The sequence below is a fragment of the Phoxinus phoxinus genome, assembly GCF_949152265.1.
Source record: "Phoxinus phoxinus genome assembly, chromosome: 25".
NCBI lineage: Eukaryota > Metazoa > Chordata > Actinopteri > Cypriniformes > Leuciscidae > Phoxinus > Phoxinus phoxinus.
The window spans coordinates 20139020-20162231 of NC_136900.1; the positions used below are offsets into that span (position 1 = coordinate 20139020).

General features: G+C 37.4%; 2 protein-coding genes across 2 annotated transcripts; both read left to right on the forward strand.

Moving 5' to 3' along the window:
• Nucleotides 1-13389: 13389 nt before the first annotated feature.
• On the forward strand, nucleotides 13390-14726 carry LOC306994018 (beta-1,3-galactosyl-O-glycosyl-glycoprotein beta-1,6-N-acetylglucosaminyltransferase 3-like; the record flags this gene model as incomplete). Its single annotated transcript, XM_079604292.1, has 1 exon — nucleotides 13390-14726. The coding sequence occupies exon 1, from the start codon at nucleotides 13416-13418 to the stop codon at nucleotides 14724-14726; it is 1311 nt and encodes a 436-aa protein (XP_079460418.1). The 5' UTR covers nucleotides 13390-13415.
• A 5392-nt stretch (nucleotides 14727-20118) lies between these two features.
• Nucleotides 20119-21868, forward strand: LOC306993690 (beta-1,3-galactosyl-O-glycosyl-glycoprotein beta-1,6-N-acetylglucosaminyltransferase 3-like). Its single transcript, XM_079603687.1, has one exon. The coding sequence runs from the start codon at nucleotides 20354-20356 to the stop codon at nucleotides 21662-21664; it is 1311 nt and encodes a 436-aa protein (XP_079459813.1). The 5' UTR covers nucleotides 20119-20353; the 3' UTR covers nucleotides 21665-21868.
• The last annotated feature ends 1344 nt before the right edge of the window (nucleotides 21869-23212 follow it).

Genomic DNA, 23212 nt, shown 5'->3' on the forward strand with positions numbered 1-23212 from the left:
TAGCAACACACTATTAGCTGTTTGATATAACGTAGTCAAGCAAAAGGCTAATCATATTAACTCATTTGTATATTCTTGGATCCACGTATTCTAATTGAAACAAGGGTCTACAGTTACATTCAAACTATTTTAAGGCACGAATCATTTTTTTCACAGGAAAAAAAAAGTTTAAATATGTAATTTTGGTGATCAAAAATGAGTTTTAAGGGATGAAATTGACTACAGGGGGACTTTAAACAAAGACATTACAAAGGTGAAACATTTATGCGCATATGCTTCATAAGTCTATTTTGTGGCAAATAAAGTTTAAAGTCTGCGTGAACCGGAAGTTGCAAATGACTTTTCTCAAGTGTTGTGACGCATTTCCGAGTGAAAGGGAATATTGAACAGAGGGCAGGGTTTTACTCAAGGGGGTAATCCATCCGCCGGAAACTGAAGCCTCCGCGGGCGCCGCCATTGTAGCAGAACTTCACCTGCTGTTAGCATTCCATTGACTCCCATTCATTTTTGCGTCACTTTGACAGCGAATAACTTTACATCTGAGGCGTCCAAAGACTCCATTTGTCCATTATTTATTTCTAAAGAAACTCGACAATGTATAAAAGGCTCCATTACCTTGTACCTTACGTTATGGCCCCGTAGAAGCCGTTTTTGTAAAAATAGGCTAACGATTGCGTCATAACTCACGCGACTCTCTGTCGCACTGTAGAGAAATTACCGTATAGACCGGCGTAGAAGCTCGCAGGCAATCGGGGGAACGTGGAGGCATTAAGTCCGATAAAGTGAAGGGAGTAGCCCACAGAGAGTGATAAAGTTGATCCTGCTGCTAGCTCATGGACAGCTAATACTCACGCTCTCCGTCTCTGCGAGATTCGGAAGGGAATGATTCAGATTTCTCTCCGCACAGCTACTAGAAGACTGACAGCTGTCAGACACGTTGCTCACGTGTTCAAGCTCAGTTTGAGTCTGCGCAGTTCGCCTGGCGATCAGGAAGTGAGTGCTTCAAATGGGCTTCACTTTTCTCCGTTGAAGTCTATGGGGTCGCTGTGTCCATCTTATATACTGTCTATGGTTTTACTTCAGCGCTCCCCCTCTCCATCTCTCGCCCACAGCAGAGTAACGGTTTGAGGGGAGTGGTCAAGCGTTTAACCAACCCAAGCCGTCAAGCCTTTCTATACATGTCTATGGTCAAGCCTATGTCATCAGAAAAATAACCATTCCAGACCCGGAAGTAACTTTTCAGACTTTGATTAAAGATAACTTCGGCAAATATTTTTTTTCCGTGTATTAACTTGCACTGATTAATTGTTCACCACAAGACTAGTAATATCCACTAACAAAGTAAATAGGGTCAATTTTGGTTTCATGCCGACTTTAATTAGGCTACTTTAAGTATTCACCACAGTTATAGTTAAAAAGGATAACTAACAGCGTTTCATGTAAATGGAATTATGAATGAATGTAGCCTACCATCCTTTGTCGCATTGTAATTTTAATATTCATGTTCGTCATTTTCAGTAAAGTGAAAGTAAATTGAGTACATATTAAACGATCTGTAACAGACAAAGCAATCATAATGACACAAGGTAAAAACATTGTTACTCACACTTGTGTGTGTTGCGAAATTACTGTCGGATTCAGTCGGCACTGCATTGTCTTTTATTAAAGCCTGTAGAACTGAGTCTTGTTTAAAAGTGAATCTAAAATAAAGCAAACAAATGAACAGTGTCTTACTGATGCAATCTTGAACTTTGTTAATCTTAGGATCATAATGCAAATAAGGCAATGTTGTTTCACAACTTCGCACTGCATCTTGTAATCCTTAGAGACATCTATCATATTGTTGCTCGAGTAATCCTGTGTTTGCGTACTCTCTCTCGTATTGGACTAACGAGGAAGATTTAAGATCTGAAACTAACCAGTGGCCCGCCAGTTTGTCATTGTTGCCAAAAACGACATTGGAAGATCAGAGCCTGACCTGTGCCTTGGGTAAACTGTTCAAGTTCTGCTGCTATCCCATATGTAAAAAGTTTGTTGTTGTTTTTTTTGTTTTTTAAGGACTGTTAAAGTTAAAAAATGTGATGATTCTGCAAAAGAACTTTGTGAACTTCTTCTGCAGTTTGAACTTTGTGAATTTTCTTGTCAATATTTAAAGATTAATTAATGTGTTGAATTCAAAAAGTTTATTTTATTGTTATTTATTGTCTAAACTAATTTTATGTCAAAACATAATTTTTTTTGTGTACGGTTTTAGGTGCTTGTTTAATCAGTGTAGGTGACGACAGCACATGATGTGTTATTATGAGATGGTACAAGATGGGCATTTGTGGTTAAAAAGTGTATACATATATTAATAAAACATTTTTTAGAAAATGGCCGATCTTTTCGCTAGATAAGACCCTTATTTCTCGACTGGGATCGTGTAGAGACTTTGAAGCTGCATTGAGACGGACATTTGAAACTTCTTTTGAACATTGGGATAGATGGTTGCCATTGAAGTTCATTCTGTGTAGAAAAATCCTGGAATTTTTTCCTCAAAAACTTTAATTTCTTTTCAACTGAAGAAAGAAAGACATGGATATCTTGGATGACATCGGGGTGAGTAAATTATCAGCATTTTTTTTTTTTAAGTGTAATCCTTTAAAAGCATGAAATTGACCTTTATGCTGCCTTTCATGAGGCTTGTTTATTATGGTATGAGCCAATCATATTGTCATCATCACGTTTTTTTTATTTTGTATTATTATTATTGCATCTGCAGGATGATTAATCACAGCCCAATTGATAGTCTCAAATTTGTGTTGTGGGTTTCTGTGTTGTTAACCGAGCAAACACAATACGCTAACACTGAAGTGTTTACAGTTTGATAATCTGATATTATGGTGCCCTCTGCTGGAGACTCATTAAAATATGATGATTTTATTTATATTAAAATATAAAAACTAATGGACTAAAAGCATATTTCAACAGCAATAGCCCAATCCTAGGCTGCCATTGCAATATGTCTGAATAAAATAATGACAGAATGTTGATTTTACTCACCTTTCTTTCTTTCTTTCTTTCTTTCTTTCTTTCTTTCTTTCTTTCTTTCTTTCTTTCTTTCTTTCTAATATAATAATAATATTATATATTATATTACCTAATAATATTAGCTCATTTTTACCAAAAACTGAATTAAAATCAGGCAGTTAAAGGACTCCGCTGGTGAAGAGGGTGGTCTGTATATGCTCCCAATGATTATACATTTATTTAAATGGAAAACCACCTTAACAAAAATACATTCAAAATATAAAGGATCAAACGAAAGTATAATTAATTCAGATATAAGACCTGAAGAAACATATATATAGCCACACCTCCACCCCTGGGCCACCTATCCTAATAAATAAAGTAACAAGACAAGGATAATAAAGACAAGGAGGCAGTTTAACAGAGACCTAACTTTACTCCGTTCATAGTGCAATGCAATAGTGAAATACTATCTTGTTCCTTGCTTTTGGAAGAAGCCAAACACATGTCTGTATCTTTCATTAAAGAGATATAGTTCACCCCAAAATTAAAATAATTTACTCACCCTCAAACTGTTTCAATCCTGTATGAAATTATTTCTTCTGCTGAACACAAAAGAAGTTATTTGACGAATGTCGATACAGTTGATTGTAGTCATTGACTTCCCTATAGGAAAAAAAAATTCAAATTCAAATTCAAATGGCTACCATCAACTGTATGGTTATCGACATTCGTCAAATAACTTCTTTTGTGTTCAGCAGACAAAATAAACTGGTAAGAAACAACTTGAGAGTGAGTAAATGATGACAGAATATAATTTAACTAAGTGACCTACTGTATCCCTTTAACAGAAATTAACTCTTGGCATATTTGTTTCACATCAATACTGTCCAGTTTGTCCTGTTGGACATGGCACACAGTAGCACAGTGACCATTGCTCTGAGCCATGTTTTCAGTGTCCTAAGAGTCTAAGACACTGAAACTTCTTTCAGTCCAGCTGATGAGACTGGGATGATCTGATCAACAGGCCTCATTTCAACAAGACCAAGTCTTCAGACTGTTTTATGGGGACTTTCCATAGACATAATGATTTTGTTTACAGTACAAACTGTGTCTTGTTTATCCAACAAGACACATAAAAAATTACAGTTCACCCAAAACATTTAAAATATGCCATAATGTACTCATCCTTGTTACAAAACCTTATGACTTGTAGCACAAATGTGTGTATATATATATACTATAATATATATACTCATAATACTGTATGAGTTTACATTTTTTTGTGAACTATTCTTTTAGAATTTAATGGACTACATATTTACACCTTTTATACAACAAATCTAGTAAAAATTGTGGAATATATTTTAGTACATTTAAATTATGCCTTATAGGAACCGAATACAAGGAAATCATTTTCAGTTGAAGCTAACCAACCTGATACCGAACCTAGTTATTCAGATACCATCACAACACACTACATGTCAATCAGAACAAGAGGGTCACACATACGTGTCTCATTCAATGATTTTAGGGAGTGAATCCAGTGACAAGTCCAGACTGTTCAAGGCCTGGAGCTGTCTCACTTGTCACACTTTGCTCTTAAGGTATTTCTTGAGTTATTTAATCTCCATTGTCTAATAAACGTGTCTTGCCTCTTATCATTCAGCTATGAATTACATGAATCATGCCAAGCATATCCGTCTGTCAATTGACTGACAGACGGATCGGTGCAGCTTCCGCAGTAATGCGGTCGATGTACCGGTCTGTCGTGGTGAAGAAAGAGCTGAGCCGCAAGGCGAAGCTCTCGATTTACCGGTCAATCTACGTTCCTACTCTCACCTATGGTCATGAGCTTTGGGTCATGACCGAAAGGACAAGATCCCGGATACAGGCGGCCGAAATGAGCTTTCTCCGCAGAGTGGCTGGGTCACTCGGGAGGAGCTCAGAGTAAAGCCGCTGCTCCTCCACATCGAGAGGGGTCAGCTGAGGTGGCTCGGGCATCTGTTCCGGATGCTTCCTGAACGCCTTCCTGGGAATGGATGGATGGATGCCAAGCATATTTCCCGTTCAAAATGATGACATTTCTGTAAACAGTAAGGCCCCGCCTTCTTTGATCTGATTGGTCATTGCAATAATTTTGACAGTGACTAGCACTGTTAGACCGCTGAGGCAGACCCACCTACATTTAAGCAGTAACACTTTATAATAACTTTCATTAATAAATCATTAACAAATATTATAAGAGATCATCAGTTAATATTCACATAAGTAGAAATATGAGATAATGAGCTTGCTAATTTTAAACATATTAAAAATTACATAATGATTAACAGATTATTATTTAATGTAAATTAAAATGCTTACAAATGTCAATAAACTTTCAATTCACATGATCAGGCACTTTTTAAAAAAATATCAATTATACTGACAGATGGTTTAAAATGATAAAAAGATGAATTAATAGACCATTAACAAACATTATAATGCTTAACGGATCATTAGTTCATGTTCAAATAGATATGAGATAATATGCTTATTAAAGTTTAAATAAACACAACATAATGATTAACAGATCATTATTTAATGTAATATAAATTTCATTAAACTTCGATCCATATATTATTTTGATGCACTTTTTTACATTTACAATAATGTTAACATGAATAGTGTGTAAAGTGCTTAAGATTACTAATTAATTAAACTTTTTGTTTTTGTTTAACTGTTGTGAAAAAAAATAGTTTCATTAAGGGCACGCCCCTTTTCACAAGATTTAAAATAAGTCTCTGATGTCCCCAGAGTGTGTATGTGAAGGTTTAGCTCAATTTTTTTTTTTACAGCTTGTTTAAATTGTCACATTTTGGGGCTCAGAAAAACACACCGTTTTAGTGTGTATCCCTTTAAATACAAATGAGCTGCTGCTGTCGGCCCAGAGGGCGGAGCCTCACGAGCTTGCGCTCTCTCAGTGCAATCTCATCTCATGGAATGATTTATCAAAACAAAAACTCTCAGTAGTGTTCATTTCGACCCGGAGTCAGACAATAATCCCCACAGAGTCAGAGAATATACGCTGTATGGAAATAGAACAGGTATAGTTTAGTTTAATTGCGGTTATAATGTATTTGTCATCTGATGGCCAAACAGACGGCTACTGATGAGTTCAATGAAGTTTATTGTACATCACACAAAAGATGAAGTGCCAGTTTTACTCCAGAAAATCACTGTAAGAGCTGAATAAACACAGAATAAGAAGTGCGCATTAAAGTCTTATCCATAAACTCTCTCTCTCTCCCTTTCATTATTGACCCCAGTGTTGGGGGGTCCTTCAGGAGCAGGGTTGAAGAACAGTGACGTAGAGGATCTGAAGCTTGAGGTGATAGGAGCAGTATATCTGCAGTTAATGACACACAGACCAGTCATGCCTCCCTGAAACAGAAGAAACCATGTTGGGAGGCCAGAGCACCGCTCCAGAATATTGTCACTACTCAACCGTTCGAGCTTGTTTCCATTGACTTCTTACACCTGGATAAATGTAGAGGAGGGTATGAGTATATCCTAATTGTAGTTGACCACTTCACACGATTTGCACAAGCCTATATGCAACTACCTAAAAATCGGCTAAAACTGTTGTTGACAAGTTGTTTAATGACTACGCTCTGAAGTTTGGGTTCCCACAAAGAATTCATCATGACCAAGGAGGGGAGTTTGAAAACCAGTTGGTTGCTCAGTTGAAGAAGAGTTGTGGGGTTGCTGGATCAAGGACCACGCCATATCATCCCCGGGGGAAATGGGCAAGTTGAACGTTTCAACCGAACATTGGTGCTCAACATCGCGCTGCTCAAACAATACACATACTCTCATGATTGAAGCAGCAGCTCCGTGTCCTGTGTGTTTAATACATCTCCCCTCATCAGGCGGTGAGGGTGCTACATCTGCTTTTTTATCATTCAAATTGGGCTGGGTGGCTAATAACAAATTTGTCTGTGCCCACTTAATTTTGACTTTACAGGGACTTTAATGAGATTAGCCTCATTAATAACTATCAACTGACAAATTATAAAGAACATTATTGTGTGTCTGAGACGTAACCAGTCATCATTTTTACTCTGAATATAGTCATAAAATGTATTACTCAAGTTTTACCTATTCACTATGCAGGAACTAGTGATCTGGACCATTATTTTAAAGTGAAAAACATCTAGTAGTCCTTGAAGAGTGATTAGGCAACACTTAAGTAATTAGTGATGCATTTTATGACCACGTTGAGAGTAAAAAAAGACAATTGCTAACATCTCAGACACGCTAATGTTGTGATTAGTAATGAATTGGTAATTCTTTATAGTTGGTCATAATAAGTTCTTAATGATGCCAATCTCATTAAGTAATTATTGATTTCCTAATAAGAAGCTGCTTAGTCCTAAATTCGATATTACTTACTGATTAGTTAAGCTTGTTTCTAGTTAATAGTAGCTGAAGTCTTAATGTACTACTCATTAGTCCTGCATTACTTCCTGCATAGTTACTTATAAATGACAAACGTTCTAAAATGTTACGGTTATACTCTTTCTTACATAAATGGACCAAAGTAACATATTTAGACTGGTTGTGGGCCCTGTTTTTTTTTTTTAGGCAGTTGAATATAACTTTTAAAAAAAGTCCAAACGTTTGTCAACGGCAGCTGTCAGTTGCTAGGCGACAAGAACAGTCCTCCAGGCCCTCATTTAACAACGCTCAGTCCGATCCTTGCAGCCTTTGAAGTCTGAGCCGAAGGATGCAGCCCCTGAATTGGGACACAGCCAATGCGAGTTGTACATCATTGAAAAAGCGACGGTGGCGAATGACGTCAACTCAGGTAGACACCTACTATGATCACATGACTCTTTTCAATGGGGTAAAGATATATCTGATAAACATTAAACTTCTCTAGTTGACAATACCATTTCCATTCATTTGTGAAAAATAAGAGGAGATCTGGCGCTAGAATGTGGACATGTGGTTCTTTCTGGTCTGCAGCGAGCTCCCTTTAAACCGCCAGTTGAGCTTTGAAATCCTGTCTCTAAAGACAGTGCTTTAATAACAAGGTGTATAGCTATCTGCTATATAACAAACCGTGACTGGCACCATCTTGCATCCACTTAGCAATTGTTTTGAGAATGACTACCCGTCTTGTTGCCAGGATGATTGTTTTGTACATCTTAGGACCTTTATTACAAACAAAGCAAGTGATAGAAAGATCATATATTTTGTATATATAATACAACTAGGTTAAAATAGGAGTTTTGAGCATAAGAATACATATATCTTTTTTTTGAGTAAGGCATGAAACAACTTGAGACTCGGACTCGTAACAAAAGACTCCAGGCTTGACTTCAGATGAAAGACTTGTGAAGATCACTGAATACTGCAAACATTTCAGAAGTGACATGCATATACAGTATGTGATTCACTCTCGAAATTGCAATTGACAGAAATAACTGGCTTTTCCTTGCCCTTAAAAACAGTTGAAGAGCCCCGCCATAAGTAGTTTTTATTTATTTCTATAAATTACATTACATGAATATTTGGAGTGATCACCCTTTACTTTATAACTAGCTTTTTCCTAGGTATATTTTTACAGTGGTTTGTCAGGTACGTTGTTCTAAGCATCTTAGTGATGATGTTACTGTTCTGCACAATCTGCTTTAAACAAGTTTAACTTGTTCCTGGATCAACTTTGTCAGAGAGGAATTACCATGATACCATTCTGCACAACCAGATTTCATTATCTGTTATATGGGCCCATGAGACGGTTTCTAAAACAAACACAGGCAAGGTCATGCAATCTCAGAAGTAATGTAATAACCATCTATTGTGTTATGCACTGTATTGCATTCTTCTTAGAATCTACACAAAGCCAGTGACAAAAGTAAGCAAAAGAAAGACAAAGCATGAATTTATTTCATGATTCGTGAATCTTTTTCAGAGAATTTGCTATAGCCAAAATTCCCTGCATTTAGGGTACATTTGAAAACGGTATCGTTTTCAAAAACTTTTTTCAGTTTTTAGTTGAAAATGGATTTGTGTAAAAGGCCCCTTAGGCCTTCAAAGATTAAACGGCTCATGAACATGTCACAGTGAATGGGTCGAAGCTACACGCTAAAATGGACGCTTCAATAAAGTGAAGTGAAGTGAAATCTAAGCAAGGCAACCCATACTTGGAATTTGGTCCTCTGCATTTAACCAAGTTAGTGCACACACATTAGGAGCAGCGGGCAGCCATTCACTGTGGCACCCAGGGAGCGATTGGGTGTTATGGCGCTTTTCCACTGCATGGTACGGCTCGGTTCGGCTCGGTACGGTTCGACTCGGCGCGGAACGGTTCGGCTCGCTTCGCTTTTCCACTGCGTGGTACGACTCAACTCGGTACGGCACGGTTCGGTTCGCTTTAGCTCGGTTGCTTTTCCACTACAGTTAGTACCGCTTCAAAGTGGGTGGCACTGATCGTTAATAGTTGCCGCCTCTACTGGCTCGGTAGTCACTTTTTAATTTTTATTTTATTTTCTCTACACCGTAGGTCCGGTCAGAGATGTAGTGGTAAAAAAAGAGGTGGGTAAACTATAAATTCTGGTGGTAAGGTGGGCCACTGCCTACGGTGTATTTATATCCTGATGACATCGCTATAGGCTATCATTTGATGATTGTCTTTTCTAAGACAAAATTAGAACCTGGAAATTATATTATTCCTGCAGTGCTGAATGAGAAGAGCCATATATCTCTGGAACCACAGCCTACAGAAAGGTGATTTATAGGCTAATGATAATAAATGTGTCTGAAAAAAATAACGAGGCATTTTAATTGTTTATTAATAAACTATTGTTTTCTAAATCAGTGTCGGCTAAAAACATATCTCCATCTCCGCTGTTAAGCGGATGCGCCTTTAGAGAGAAATGCACCTTTCATACGCATTACATAATCAGAAGGTATTAGCTTTCGATTCGAATTTGTTCGTTTTAAAGTGGACATTTCAAGCTTTAGCCTATATAGGTTATATTTAGTTTCAGTTCTCGCGCTCCTGTTCACGGAGATCATGAAAGCGCGGCTGATTGTTTTATTTGATTTGACAAAAGCACAATGTTTTCTTGTTATTGCGAGTTTACACAAATAAAAGTAGTTGCGAATAATGTATTATTAGTTTCTGTATGACCAGAAATGATAGAGTATTTTTAATTGTTTCACTGTTGATAGGGAAATGCAAGTGTTCGCGCCCGCACGTCCGTGCCATGCAGTGCGCGCTCACACTCCGCTCCACAAACGCTTGGATATGCGTCAAAATCTCAAAATTCAGAAAACCATGTATTCCTGTTTATTTAGTTTACTTTGACGTTGTATTGGCAACATGTAAAAAAATGCGATACGTTGGACGGGTTTATTATAAGTGAGACACTTTCGTTTTCTCTTGCATGTTAGACTCAATTGCTTATGAGTCATGGCACATAGCAACACAGCTACAAAATATTCCAAATGGACTTTTATTGAAAGTAGCGTACTTTTACCAGAGATATGCTTTCTCAAGCACCTGTTAGAGCTGTGATTGTGATGTTTGAGTTGGGGAAGGTGACACTAGTGTCACAGAAACTACATACTTCATCTTTAAGTAAATATTTTTTTTCAAAAAGGCAGTAAATTAAACAGACAACGATGAAACACATTATATGCAAAAGGACAATGGAATGTCTGTTGCCTTTGATGTCACAGCTTTAGAAAGAAATGAGTTTGGCTCCAGATCTCACATAAACAATTGACACATACGTTAATTTGATGTGACCCTAACAGTATGCTATATATATTCTCTAGTCATTGAGTGTATGAGTGGGACACTTCTTATTGCAGTACATTATGGTATTGAATGAGTGCACTTTATCCACTGTGGTTTCAGACACTACGAAATGTCTCACAAACGTCTAAATGTGTCTCCAGGCTGCTTTGCATATTCAGCAACATTTCTTCAACCACTGGTATGTGACAGCAACACTTGTTGAACACAAGTAACATAATCCATTAATCTCTTTCTGTGAAACTATGTTCGTTTTAAAGGGGACATTTCAAGTTTTAGCCTATATAGGTTATATTTAGTTTCAGTTCTCGCGCTCCAGTTCACGGAGATCATGAAAGCGCGGCTGATTGTTTTATTTGATTTGACAAAAGCACAACGTTTTCTTGTTATTGCGAGTTTACACAAATAAAAGTAGTTGCGAATAATGTATTATTAGTTTCTGTATGACCAGAAATGATAGAGTATTTTTAATTGTTTCACTGTTGATAGGGAAATGCAAGTGTTCGCGCCCGCGCGTCCGTGCCATGCAGTGCGCGCTCACACTCCGCTCCACAAACGCTTGGATATGCGTCAAAATCTTGTGTTTATTTGTGATAATCTTAGGCTAGCCCTGTATTATTATGGTCTAGCTCACTGGTTCCCAAACCTGGCCTGAAGGACCCACAACACTGCACGTTTTCTTTGTCTCCCTAATCAAACACACCTGATTACACTCATCAGCTCATTAACCCATGTGATAATGAGCTGATGAGTTGAATCAGGTGTGTTTGATTAGGGAGACAAAGAAAACGTGCAGTGTTGTGGGTCTTTCAGGACAGGTTTGGGAACCACTGGTCTAGCTAACCCGTGCGGCTACTGACAGTAATGCAGCGCAATATAAAAGACTTCGTCTTAGGTTTAACCTCTGAAACTAATAATGAACGAAACTAATAGCCTAAGCTTAATTTAAAATGGCTTAGGAACTATATGCTATAGAGGTGGATAAACGCACTTTGGAGGTGGATAAACGCACTTTGGAGGTGGATAAACGCTATTTCAGAATTTTGGGAGGTGCCCAAACGGCGTTTACGTGCGTTTAGCCTCTACTACATCCCTGGGTCCGGTGGTAGCCGTGTGCGGCTAAGAGCTGTGCTACTTCTTGGAACACTTTTTCATTCCGTATTGCCCCATCCAGCTCTCGCTGGATCCGCTCCTCGGCAACCAACGAGAGGAACGTCTGCACCTCGTCCACTGACCACGATTCAGCCATTTTTTTTTTATTTTTTTTTTTACTTCTTTTGTCAAGTAAATACTCTAAAAACAGGTGCTACCGCGTTGGCTGTTGTCTGGCTATTTAAATCTAGCGGATTTAGTCGTGTCTCGTATCGCAAATACAATGATGCTGAAGTGACGATTCTGTCTGACCAATCAGTGATCTGCAGTGTTTTCACGTCACATTTAGTATCGGTACGGTACGCTTGGAACCTCAACAGAGGTGGTACCATTTAAAGCGAGCCGAAGCGAGCCGTGCCGTACCGTACCATGCAGTGGAAATGCGCCATACCGAACCGAGCCGTACCGTACCATGCAATGGAAACGCGCCAAAGCGTGCCGTATCGTACCATGCAGTGGAAAAGCGCCATTAGGCGCCTTGTTAAAGGGCCTCACCTCAGCCGTTTCCTGCCGTTATTGAGAATCGAACCCTCGACCTTCAGGTTACAAGTCCGATTCTCTAACCATTAGGCCACAATTGCCCCTAATACAACATCATCATGCGCTCATTCAGAAAACCATGTAGGCCTATTCCTGCTTATTTAGTTTACTTTGACGTTGTATTGGCAACATGTAAAAAAATGCGATACGTTGGACGGGTTTATTATAAGTGAGACACTTTCGTTTCCTCTTGCGTGTTAGACTCAATTGCTTATGAGTCATGGCACATAGCAACACAGCTACAAAATATTCCAAATGGACTTTTATTGAAAATTGCGTACTTTTACCAGAGATATGCTTTCTCAAGCACCCGTTAGAGCTGTGATTGTGATGTTTGAGTTGGGGAAGGTGACACTAGTGTCACAGAAACTACATACTTCATCTTTAAGTAAATATTTTTTTTCAAAAAGGCAGTAAATTAAACAGACAACGATGAAACACATTATATGCAAAAGGACAATGGAATGTCTGTTGCCTTTGATGTCACAGCTTTAGAAAGAAATGAGTTTGGCTCCAGATCTCACATAAACAATTGACACATACGTTAATTTGATGTGACCCTAACAGTATGCTATATATATTCTCTAGTCATTGAGTGTATGAGTTGGACACTTCTTATTGCAGTACATTATGGTATTGAATGAGTGCACTTTATCCACTGTGGTTTCAGACACTACGAAATGTCTCACAAACGTCTAAATGTGTCTCCAGGCTGATTTGCATATTCAGCAACATTTCTTCAACCACTGGTATGTTTTTTTTTGCAGAGGTTAGTCCTTCCCCTTTGTATGTGATTTGCTTGCTTTCACTTCCTACACTGTTCTAGTATATTAACAAGAGAGGCTGTTTTAAATATCACTGACACAGGTCTCCTCTCCTGGCAGGTTATAATCTTAAAGAAATGAACATGGTATTTAACAATCAGAGGATTTTGCAAATTATCTCCATTCTTTCTGTGAGTACAACCTTGTTCGTCCTCTTAATGAACCATCCAGAACAAAGGACAAATTGTTCAAATAAAGAAGAGCCGGTCTTGAATCACTTACTAAAGCAGGATGTTGGAGAACTACAGGCTTGTTCTGCTATTATCCAAGGAGACATGGACGGAGTGGACAAGGACATTTTCAGGAATCTCCTGGCCTCCAAAAAAAAACCATCCCTGCTACCCGAGTCATTCTATCTCAACGCAACCAAGGATTGTCCATCCTACATCCGAGACAGAGGGTTTCTGACGCTTTCTCTCAGTAAAGAGGAGAGAGATTTTCCCATTGCTTACTCCATGGTGATCCATGAGAAGATTGAGATGTTTGAAAGGCTCTTAAGAGCCATTTACACTCCTGACAATGTGTACTGTGTTCATGTGGACCAGAGGTCTCCTGAGACCTTTAAAGAAGCAGTTAGGGCCATTGCGTCCTGTCTGACCAACGTGTTTGTGGCCAGCAAACTGGAGAATGTGATCTACGCCTCCTGGTCTCGAGTTCAAGCGGACATCAACTGCATGCAGGATCTGCTCAAGTCACCCGTCCAGTGGAGGTATCTGCTCAACACCTGTGGCACTGATTTCCCCATTAAAACCAATGCTGAAATGGTTCAGACTCTAAAACTCCTGAACGGAAAGAACAGTTTGGAGTCCGAGTCCGTAGAGTCCAAAAATGGCCGCTGGCAGTATCATCATGATGTTACGAACGGTGTGATTCGGACCGATGTTAGAAAATCACCCCCGCCAATCCAGAGCCCTATGTTCTCAGGAAATGCTTACTTTGTGGTTTCAAGAGAGTTTGTGGATCACATCTTTAAAAGCAAAGAGATTCAAGATTTAATGGAATGGGAGAAAGACACATACAGTCCAGATGAGCACATGTGGGCTACGCTACAGCGGATGCCTTCAGTACCAGGATCAAACCCTTCAAACAGAAAGTATGATAAATCGGACATGAACGCAATTGCTCGACTAGTGAAGTGGAGCTACCATGAAGGAGATCTAAAGAGTGGGGCTCCCTACCCACCATGCACTGGGATGTACAGACGGGGGGTATGTGTCTATGGAGCTGGGGACTTGAAATGGATTTTGAGGCAACACCATCTTTTGGCAAACAAGTTTGATCCAGAAGTAGATGATGTAGCGATCAAATGTACGGAGGCTTTTTTAAGGTACAAAGCTATTTATGGTCGATTATTACTAACAGTTGAAAAATCTGGCATTATTTTATGATGCCAGTAGTGATGTGTTCACTGTCTATAATTTTTTCTAAATATTGTCAGTATGGTTTTTTTAATATATTTTATTTAATTATACTGTGCATGAATATGGACAAGCAAATATAATTTGCACAGTTTTCTATTTTGTTCTATAATAATAGAAGTACAGATACTGGTTTGTAAAAAATATTGAATAACACAATATTGAATGACACAATATTGAATAACATTGCAGTGTTGTATAGTATTCACAATGACAATGTGATTTTTGTGTAGAAGTTTACTTGCAAGAACATAACATACAATAACTCCACCCTCCCAAACCAGTAACCAAATGTTACTGGTTCAATTCATTTTTGATTGTTTCCTTACTGTCTCCTTTCCACATTTCTCCACGTTCTCAAATCAAACAAGACAGTAAACAATGCAGTCATGCTCAAAAGTTGATATACCTTGCAGAATCTACAAAATGTTAATTATTTTTACAAAATAAGAGGGAACATCTATGCATACTGTCCTGAATAAAATATTTTGCATAAAAGATATTTTTCGATATTTGAACCCTTTCCAGCAGTGACCGTATGATTTTGAGATACATCTTTACACACTGAGGACAACTATTAAAAAGGTTCAAACAATCACTGATGCTCCTGAAGGAAACACGATGCAGTAGGAACCGGGGGGGAAAACTTTTGAACAGGATGAAGATGCCCAAATTTGTCTTAGTTTTTTAAAATATATATTATTTTCCTTTAGTACTGCCATTCAGAAGCAACAGAAGATACTTACATGTTTCCCTGAAGACAAATTAAGTACAATTTACCTTGATCTTCAAATTCAAATAGTTTTTACTACATCTTAGTCCCAAGGGCGTAGGTTTGATTATAAGATTGGTTGGGACATCCCCAGAAGCGGAGGAATAAGGAAATTAATTGGATAATGTATTAAGGTTTTGAGTCTATATTGACCTTAACAGTATAATTCATTAATTCTGTAATGTTACAGGTAACTATTATTTATTTATTAGGATTAACCCCTTGAGATGTATCATTTCGTTTTCGAGGGGGTCCTTTCAATGAAACAATTATAACTTAAGGAACATAACAAGATTACAATTAACAATACATCATCAAACAGGCAAACAACAAAACAACAACAATAATAAATAAAAAAAATAGCAATAACAATAAAATTAATTCTAGCAATAACAATAAATAAATAAATAAAATAAAAATAAACAACAGCACACATAACAACAACAACAGTTTCAATGATAGCATGTGCAATCTACTTTAAATAAAATAATAAAGATTGTTTAAACAACCGAAATGAAGTAATGGATCTAATAGGCAAATTATTCCAGTCTACTAGGGCTTTAAACATAAATGCTCTCAATACCAATTGTTTTTTTAACATGAAGAACGAGAAAGTAAGTCTGGACAGAATGCCTAACTTGGTGGTTTGAAGAAAAGAGTACAAAGTATTGTTGTAGATAACTAGGATTGTCATGATTCCTATCTTGTGTTCCACTTGTCTTGTGTACTTTTGTCATTTCCTGTCTTGTGCTAAGTTTTGTAGTCCTATGTAGTTTTTCATGTTGATTCGTCTCCCCAGGTGTATCTTGTTTCCTCATTATCTAGTTAAGCTTGTTTGCCCCTGTGTATTTATAGCCCTTGTGTTTCACTTGTTACTTTATCAGTTGTTGTACATGTATGGTTGCTTCTAGTTCGGTCCTTCTCGTGGTTTTGTTTCTTTGTCCCTCGTGTTCTTTATTATTTGTTCTATGTGTTATTTCATTAAAACCCTGCAGATAGATCCTTGCCTTCGCCTTTGCCTGCTTTCTCCAGCACATTACAAGGATAATCAAAGTAAATACATTTAAATATAAATTGGAGCCAGTGATTCTGCCTTCTCACATTCAAAGATGGCCACTGAAGTGAACTATCCCTTTAACAGAAATTAACTCTTGGCATATTTGTTTCACATCAATACTGTCCAGTTTGTCCTGTTGGACATGGCACACAGCAACACAGTGACCATTGCTCTGAGCCATGTTTTCAGTGTCCTAAGAGCACTGAAACTTCTTTCAGTCCAGCTGATGAGACTGGGATGATTTGATCAACAGGTCTCATTTCTTCAGACTGTTTTATGGGGACTTTACATAGACATAATGATTTTGTTTATACTGTACAAACTGTGTTGTCTACCCCCCTAGACTAACCTTACCTATCACAAAAAACTTTCTGCATTTTTACATGTTCAAAAAACATCACTTAGTCTGATTTATAAGCTGTTTTCCCCAACAACAATAAAATCCCCACAAGGATTTTGGATATTGCCATCTTTGTGGGGACATTTTGTCCCTATAATAGGGTTGCACACAAACACACATACGCACACACACACACTCTGATTAAATGTGTTGTGTATTGAGAAGAAACAATCCGTGCAGTATGTCTGACTGGTAATGTGAATTTATGTTTTTTGAAAGCATTATCTTCTAAATTATGTTTGAATCTTTGCTTGAAACATCTCAACTACTGATATCACCATTCATTGAAATTTCTGCAAGCTCTCAGCTCAATAGGTAAGCATGGTAGTGTGTGTTAATGTTCATATTTTACAAAATTAAAACAATTAAACCTTTATCTAACAAGACACATAACAAATTACAGTTCACCCAAAACATTTAAAATATGCCATAATGTACTCATCCTTGTGTTGTTAAAAAACCTTATGACTTGTAGCACAAATTTTATGCTATAGGCAAAATATATATATATATATATATATATATATATATATATATATATATATATATATATATATATATATAAAATATAAATATATATATATATATAATATATACTTAATACTGTATGAGTTTTAATTTTTTTGTGAACTATTCTTTTAGAATTTAATGGACCTTTATTTACACCTTTTATACAACAAATCTAGTAAAAATTGTGGAATATATTTTAGTACATTTACATTGTGCCTTATGGAAACCGATTACAAGGAAGTCATTTTCAGTTGAAGCTAACCAACCTGATACCAAACCTAGTTATTCAAATACCATCACAACACACACATGTCTATCAGAACAAGAGGGTCACACCACATGTGTCTCATTCAATGATTTTAGGGAGTGAATCATGGGACAAGTCCAGACTGTTCAAGGCCTGGAGCTGTCTCACTTGTCAAAAAGACTCCAGGCTTGACTTCAGATGAAAGACTTGTGAACATCACTGAATACTGCAAAATTTCAGAAGTGACATGCATATATGTGATTCACTCTCGAAATTGCAATTGACATATAAATAACTGGCTTTTCCTTGCCCTAAAAAACGTAGAAGAGCCCCGCCATAAGTAGTTTTTATTTATTTATATGGATTACATTACATGAATATTTTGAGTGATCACCCTTTACTTTATAACTAGCTTTTTCCTAGGTATATTTTTACAGTGGTTTGTCAGGTACGTTGTTCTAAGCATCTTAGAGATGATGTCACTGTTCTGCACAATCCGATTTAAACAAGTTTAACTTGTTCCTGGATCAAGTTTGTCAGAGAGGAATTACCATGATACCATTCTGCACAACCAGATTTCATTATCTGTTATATGGGCCCATGTTTCTAAAACAAACACAGGCAAGGTCATGCAATCTCAGAAGTAATGTAATAACCATCTATTGTGTTATGCACTGTATGGCATTCTTCTTAGAATCTACACAAAGCCAGTGACAAAAGTAAGCAAAAGAAAGACAAAGCTTGAATTAATGTCATGACTCATGAATCTTTTTCAGAGAAATTGCTATAGCCAAAATCCCCTGCATTTAGGGTACATTTGAAAACGATATCGTTTTCAAAAACTTTTTTCAGTTTTTAGTTGAAAATGGATTTGTGTAAGATTAAACGGCTCATGAACAAGTCAAAGTGAATGGGTTGAAGCTACACGCTAAAATGGACGCTTCAATAAAGTGAAGTGAAATCTAAGCAAGGCAACCCATACTTGGAATTTGTCCTCTGCATTTAACCAAGTTAGTCCACACACATTAGGAGCAGTGGGCAGCCATTCACTGCGGCGCCCGGGGAGCGATTGGGGGTTAGGTGCCTTGTTAAAGGGCCTCACCTCAGCCGTTCCTGCTATTATTGAGAATCGAGAATCGAACCCTCGACCTTCAGGTTACAAGTCCGACTCTCTAACCGTTAGGCCACAATTGCCCCAATACAACATTATCATGCGCTCATTCAGAAAACCATGTATTCCTGTTTATTTAGTTTACTTTGACGTTGTATTGGCAACATGTAAAAAAATGCGATACGTTGGACGGGTTTATTACAAGTGACACTTTCGTTTTCTCTTGCGTGTTAGACTCAATTGCTTATGAGTCATGGCACATAGCAACACAGCTACAAAATATTCCAAATGGACTTTTATTGAAAGTAGCGTACTTTTACCAGGGATTTGCTTTCTCAAGCACCTGTTAGAGCTGTGATTGTGATGTTTGAGTTGGGAAGGTGACACTAGTGTCACAGAAACTACATACTTCATCTTTAAGTAAATATTTTTTTCAAAAAGGCAGTAAATTAAACAGACAACGATGAAACACATTATGTGCAAAAGGACAATGGAATGTCTGTTGCCTTTGATGTCACAGCTTAAGAAAGAAATGAGTTTGGCTCCAGATCTCACATAAACAATTGACACATACGTTAATTTGATGTGACCCTAACAGTATACTATATATATTCTCTAGTCATTGAGTGTATGAGTTGGACACTTCTTATTGCAGTACATTATGGTATTGAATGAGTGCACTTTATAATTTCCACTGTGGTTTCAGACACTACGAAATGTCTCACAAACGTCTAAATGTGTCTCCAGGCTGCTTTGCATGTTCAGCAACATTTCTTCAACCACTGGTATGTGACAGCAACACTTGTTGAACACAAGTAACATAATCCATTAATCTCTTTCTGTGAAACTATGCTCTTACATTTAACCTGCCCAAAATGTTCATTAGTTTTAGACTGACAAAAGTGGGCAGCATCTTTGTACAGCACAAGTAGTATAGAGAACAACACTAAATGAATGAACTCAAGTGAAGCATCAAGATTATAATGCCTCTGTAGAACTATATATAAAAAAATGGGTGTGGAAATGCTTATAACTGCAAACAGATTACTAAATTAGCTGAAGGAGTGGCATTAAGCTATATAAACACAAAGTTAACATATCGATGTCAGAAAAGCTACAGATCTGGTAACCAAAAGATATGATAATCAGCTTCCTCTAACAGGCCAACCTTAGTTTAAAATCAGACACATGACAGTTGTTACTTTAAATATTCCTTAATGTTTCAAAATGTTTATTTTGTTTTCAAAATATCATGGTGTGGAAAGTTTACTTTTTGACAATGCTCTTATTGACTAAGATCAGACGATCACACCTTCTATCCACACCTCTGCTGTGTTACAATTTCTATATGTTTTTTTTGCAGAGGTTAGTCCTTCCCCTTTGTATGTGATTTGCTGAATTTCACTTCCTGCTACACTGTTCTAGTATATTAACAAGAGAGACTGTTTTAAACCTCACTGACACAGGTCTCCTCTCCTGGCAGGTTATAATCTTAAAGAAATGAACATGGCATTTAACAATCAGAGGATTTTGAAAATTATCTCCATTCTTTCTGTGAGTACAACCTTGTTCGTCCTCTTGATGGACCATCCAGAACAAAGGACAAATTGTTCAAATAAAGAAGAGCCGGTCTTGAATCACTTACTAAAGTGGGATGTTGGAGAACTACAGGCTTGTTCTGCTATTATCCAAGGAGACATGGACGGAGTGAACAAGGACATTTTCAGGAATCTCCTGGCCTCCAAAAAAAAAACATCCCTGCTACCCGAGTCATTCTATCTCAACGCAACCCAGGATTGTCCATCCTACATCCGAGACAGAGGGTTTCTGACGCTTTCTCTCAGTAAAGAAGAGAGAGATTTTCCCATTGCTTACTCCATGGTGATCCATGAGAAGATTGAGATGTTTGAAAGGCTCTTAAGAGCCATTTACACTCCTGACAATGTGTACTGTGTTCATGTGGACCAGAGGTCTCCTGAGACCTTTAAAGAAGCAGTTAGGGCCATTGCGTCCTGTCTGACCAACGTGTTTGTGGCCAGCAAACTGGAGAATGTGATCTACGCCTCCTGGTCTCGAGTTCAAGCGGACATCAACTGCATGCAGGATCTGCTCAAGTCACCCGTCCAGTGGAGGTATCTGCTCAACACCTGTGGCACTGATTTCCCCATTAAAACCAATGCTGAAATGGTTCAGACTCTAAAACTACTGAACGGAAAGAACAGTATGGAGTCCGAGTCCGTAGAGTCCAAAAATTGGCGCTGGCAGTATCATCATGATGTTACGAACGGTGTGATTCGGACCGATGTTAGAAAATCACCCCCGCCAATCCAGAGCCCTATGTTTTCAGGAAATGCTTACTTTGTGGTTTCAAGAGAGTTTGTGGATCACATCTTTAAAAGCAAAGAGATTCAAGATTTAATGGAATGGGAGAAAGACACATACAGTCCAGATGAGCACATGTGGGCTACGCTACAGCGGATGCCTTCAGTACCAGGATCAAACCCTTCAAACAGAAAGTACGAGCAATCGGACATGAACGCAATTGCTCGTCTAGTGAAGTGGAGCTACCATGAAGGAGATCTAAAGACTGGGGCTCCCTACCCACCATGCACTGGGACACACAGACGGGCGGTGTGTATTTATGGAGCTGGGGACTTGAAATGGATTTTGAGGCAACACCATCTTTTGGCAAACAAGTTTGATCCAGAAGTAGATGATTTAGCGATCAAATGTACGGAGGCTTTTTTAAGGTACAAAGCTATTTATGGTCGATCATTACTAACAGTTGAAAAATCAGACATCATTTTATGATGGCAGTAATGATGTGTTCAAAAACTGTCCATCTATTTTTCTAAATATTGTCAGTATTTCTTATTTAATTGGATACAAATTATGTAAGAAAACATCATGAACGTTTATTTTGTTTTTAAGTTATTGACAGGATACAAATTGATCTACCGGTATACTACTACCACTAATGTATTATATATTTTTTATATCATATAAAATTGTCTAAATTTGTGTCATTCTATCCATAAAAGCATGTATGTGTATATATATATATATATATATATATATATATACACTGTAAAAAAAAAAATTACATCCCCAAGTCAAAATTTTCTAGTGACTGGTCTCATCTAAATTTTCAATTAGTCTGACATATTATTTCTCATTGAGCCAATGTTAACAGACTATTGCATCAATTAATTCAATTTATTTTACAGAATTTCACTTGGGCCAATTAATTTTTTTTAGATGTGACCAGTCACTAGAATATTTTGACTTGGAGAGGTTACTTTTTTTTTTTACGGAGTATATATTAAAAAATAAAATAAAACACCATTTACAGATGTAAAAAAATAATAATAATTCTATATATTTCTGGGTTAAATCTTTGACATTATAAAGTCAATACTGTGAAATATGAAGGACAAGCAAATACATATTTTTTGTTCTAAATGAGCTCATAATAGCAGTACAGTAAAGAAAAAAAAATCATCATGTTCTGTTCTCTGTAAGGGAAATGAATTACACAATATTGAATAACTATTGCAGTGTTGTAAGTATTCACGATGACAATGTGATTTTTGTGTGGAAGTTTACTTGCAAAAATGTAACATACAAGAACCCCACCCTCCCAAACCATTAATGAAGGTGAATTGGAAAAAGTGTTACTGGTTCAATACATTTTTGATTGATTCCTTACTGTCTCTTTTCCACATTTCTCCACGTTCTCAAATCAAACAAGACAAGTAAACAATATGTGGTATAACTATGAGATGTTCAGTGAGCAGATGACAAACAATGCCGGATTGTGGCCCTAAAAAACCCATTTCAGTCATAAAAATATATTAATATTTCTCCTTTATCGCCTTTTGATATAAATATAGACATTTAAATGTAATAAAGAACATGCATCGACTAGTTCGAAAACAGAGTGCCTTAACTAAGGGCAAGATATAGGAACTAGAACATGTTGACAGCATCTACTTACTGAAATTATACATAAAAGGTTACTAAAATGTTTAACACACAGAAACCAGATATCGTCTTACAGGTGTTTGGCACACAAATGCAACCGAGAGAAAAAAGATCACAAAGTAACAGGCAGTCAAAGCTTTAAAGGGATAGTTCACTCAAAAATGTATTCACCCTCATGTCGTTCCAAACCTATATGACTCTTGTGTGGAATACAAAAGGAGATATTTAGCAGAATGTACAAGTTGCTCTATTCCATTCAATGAAAGTGAATGGGGACCACGGCTATCGAAAAGAGCAGCTTGGACATTCTGTTAAATATCTACTTTTGTGTTCCAGAGAAGGGGGAAAGTAATGTGAATTTGGCGTAAATGAGGA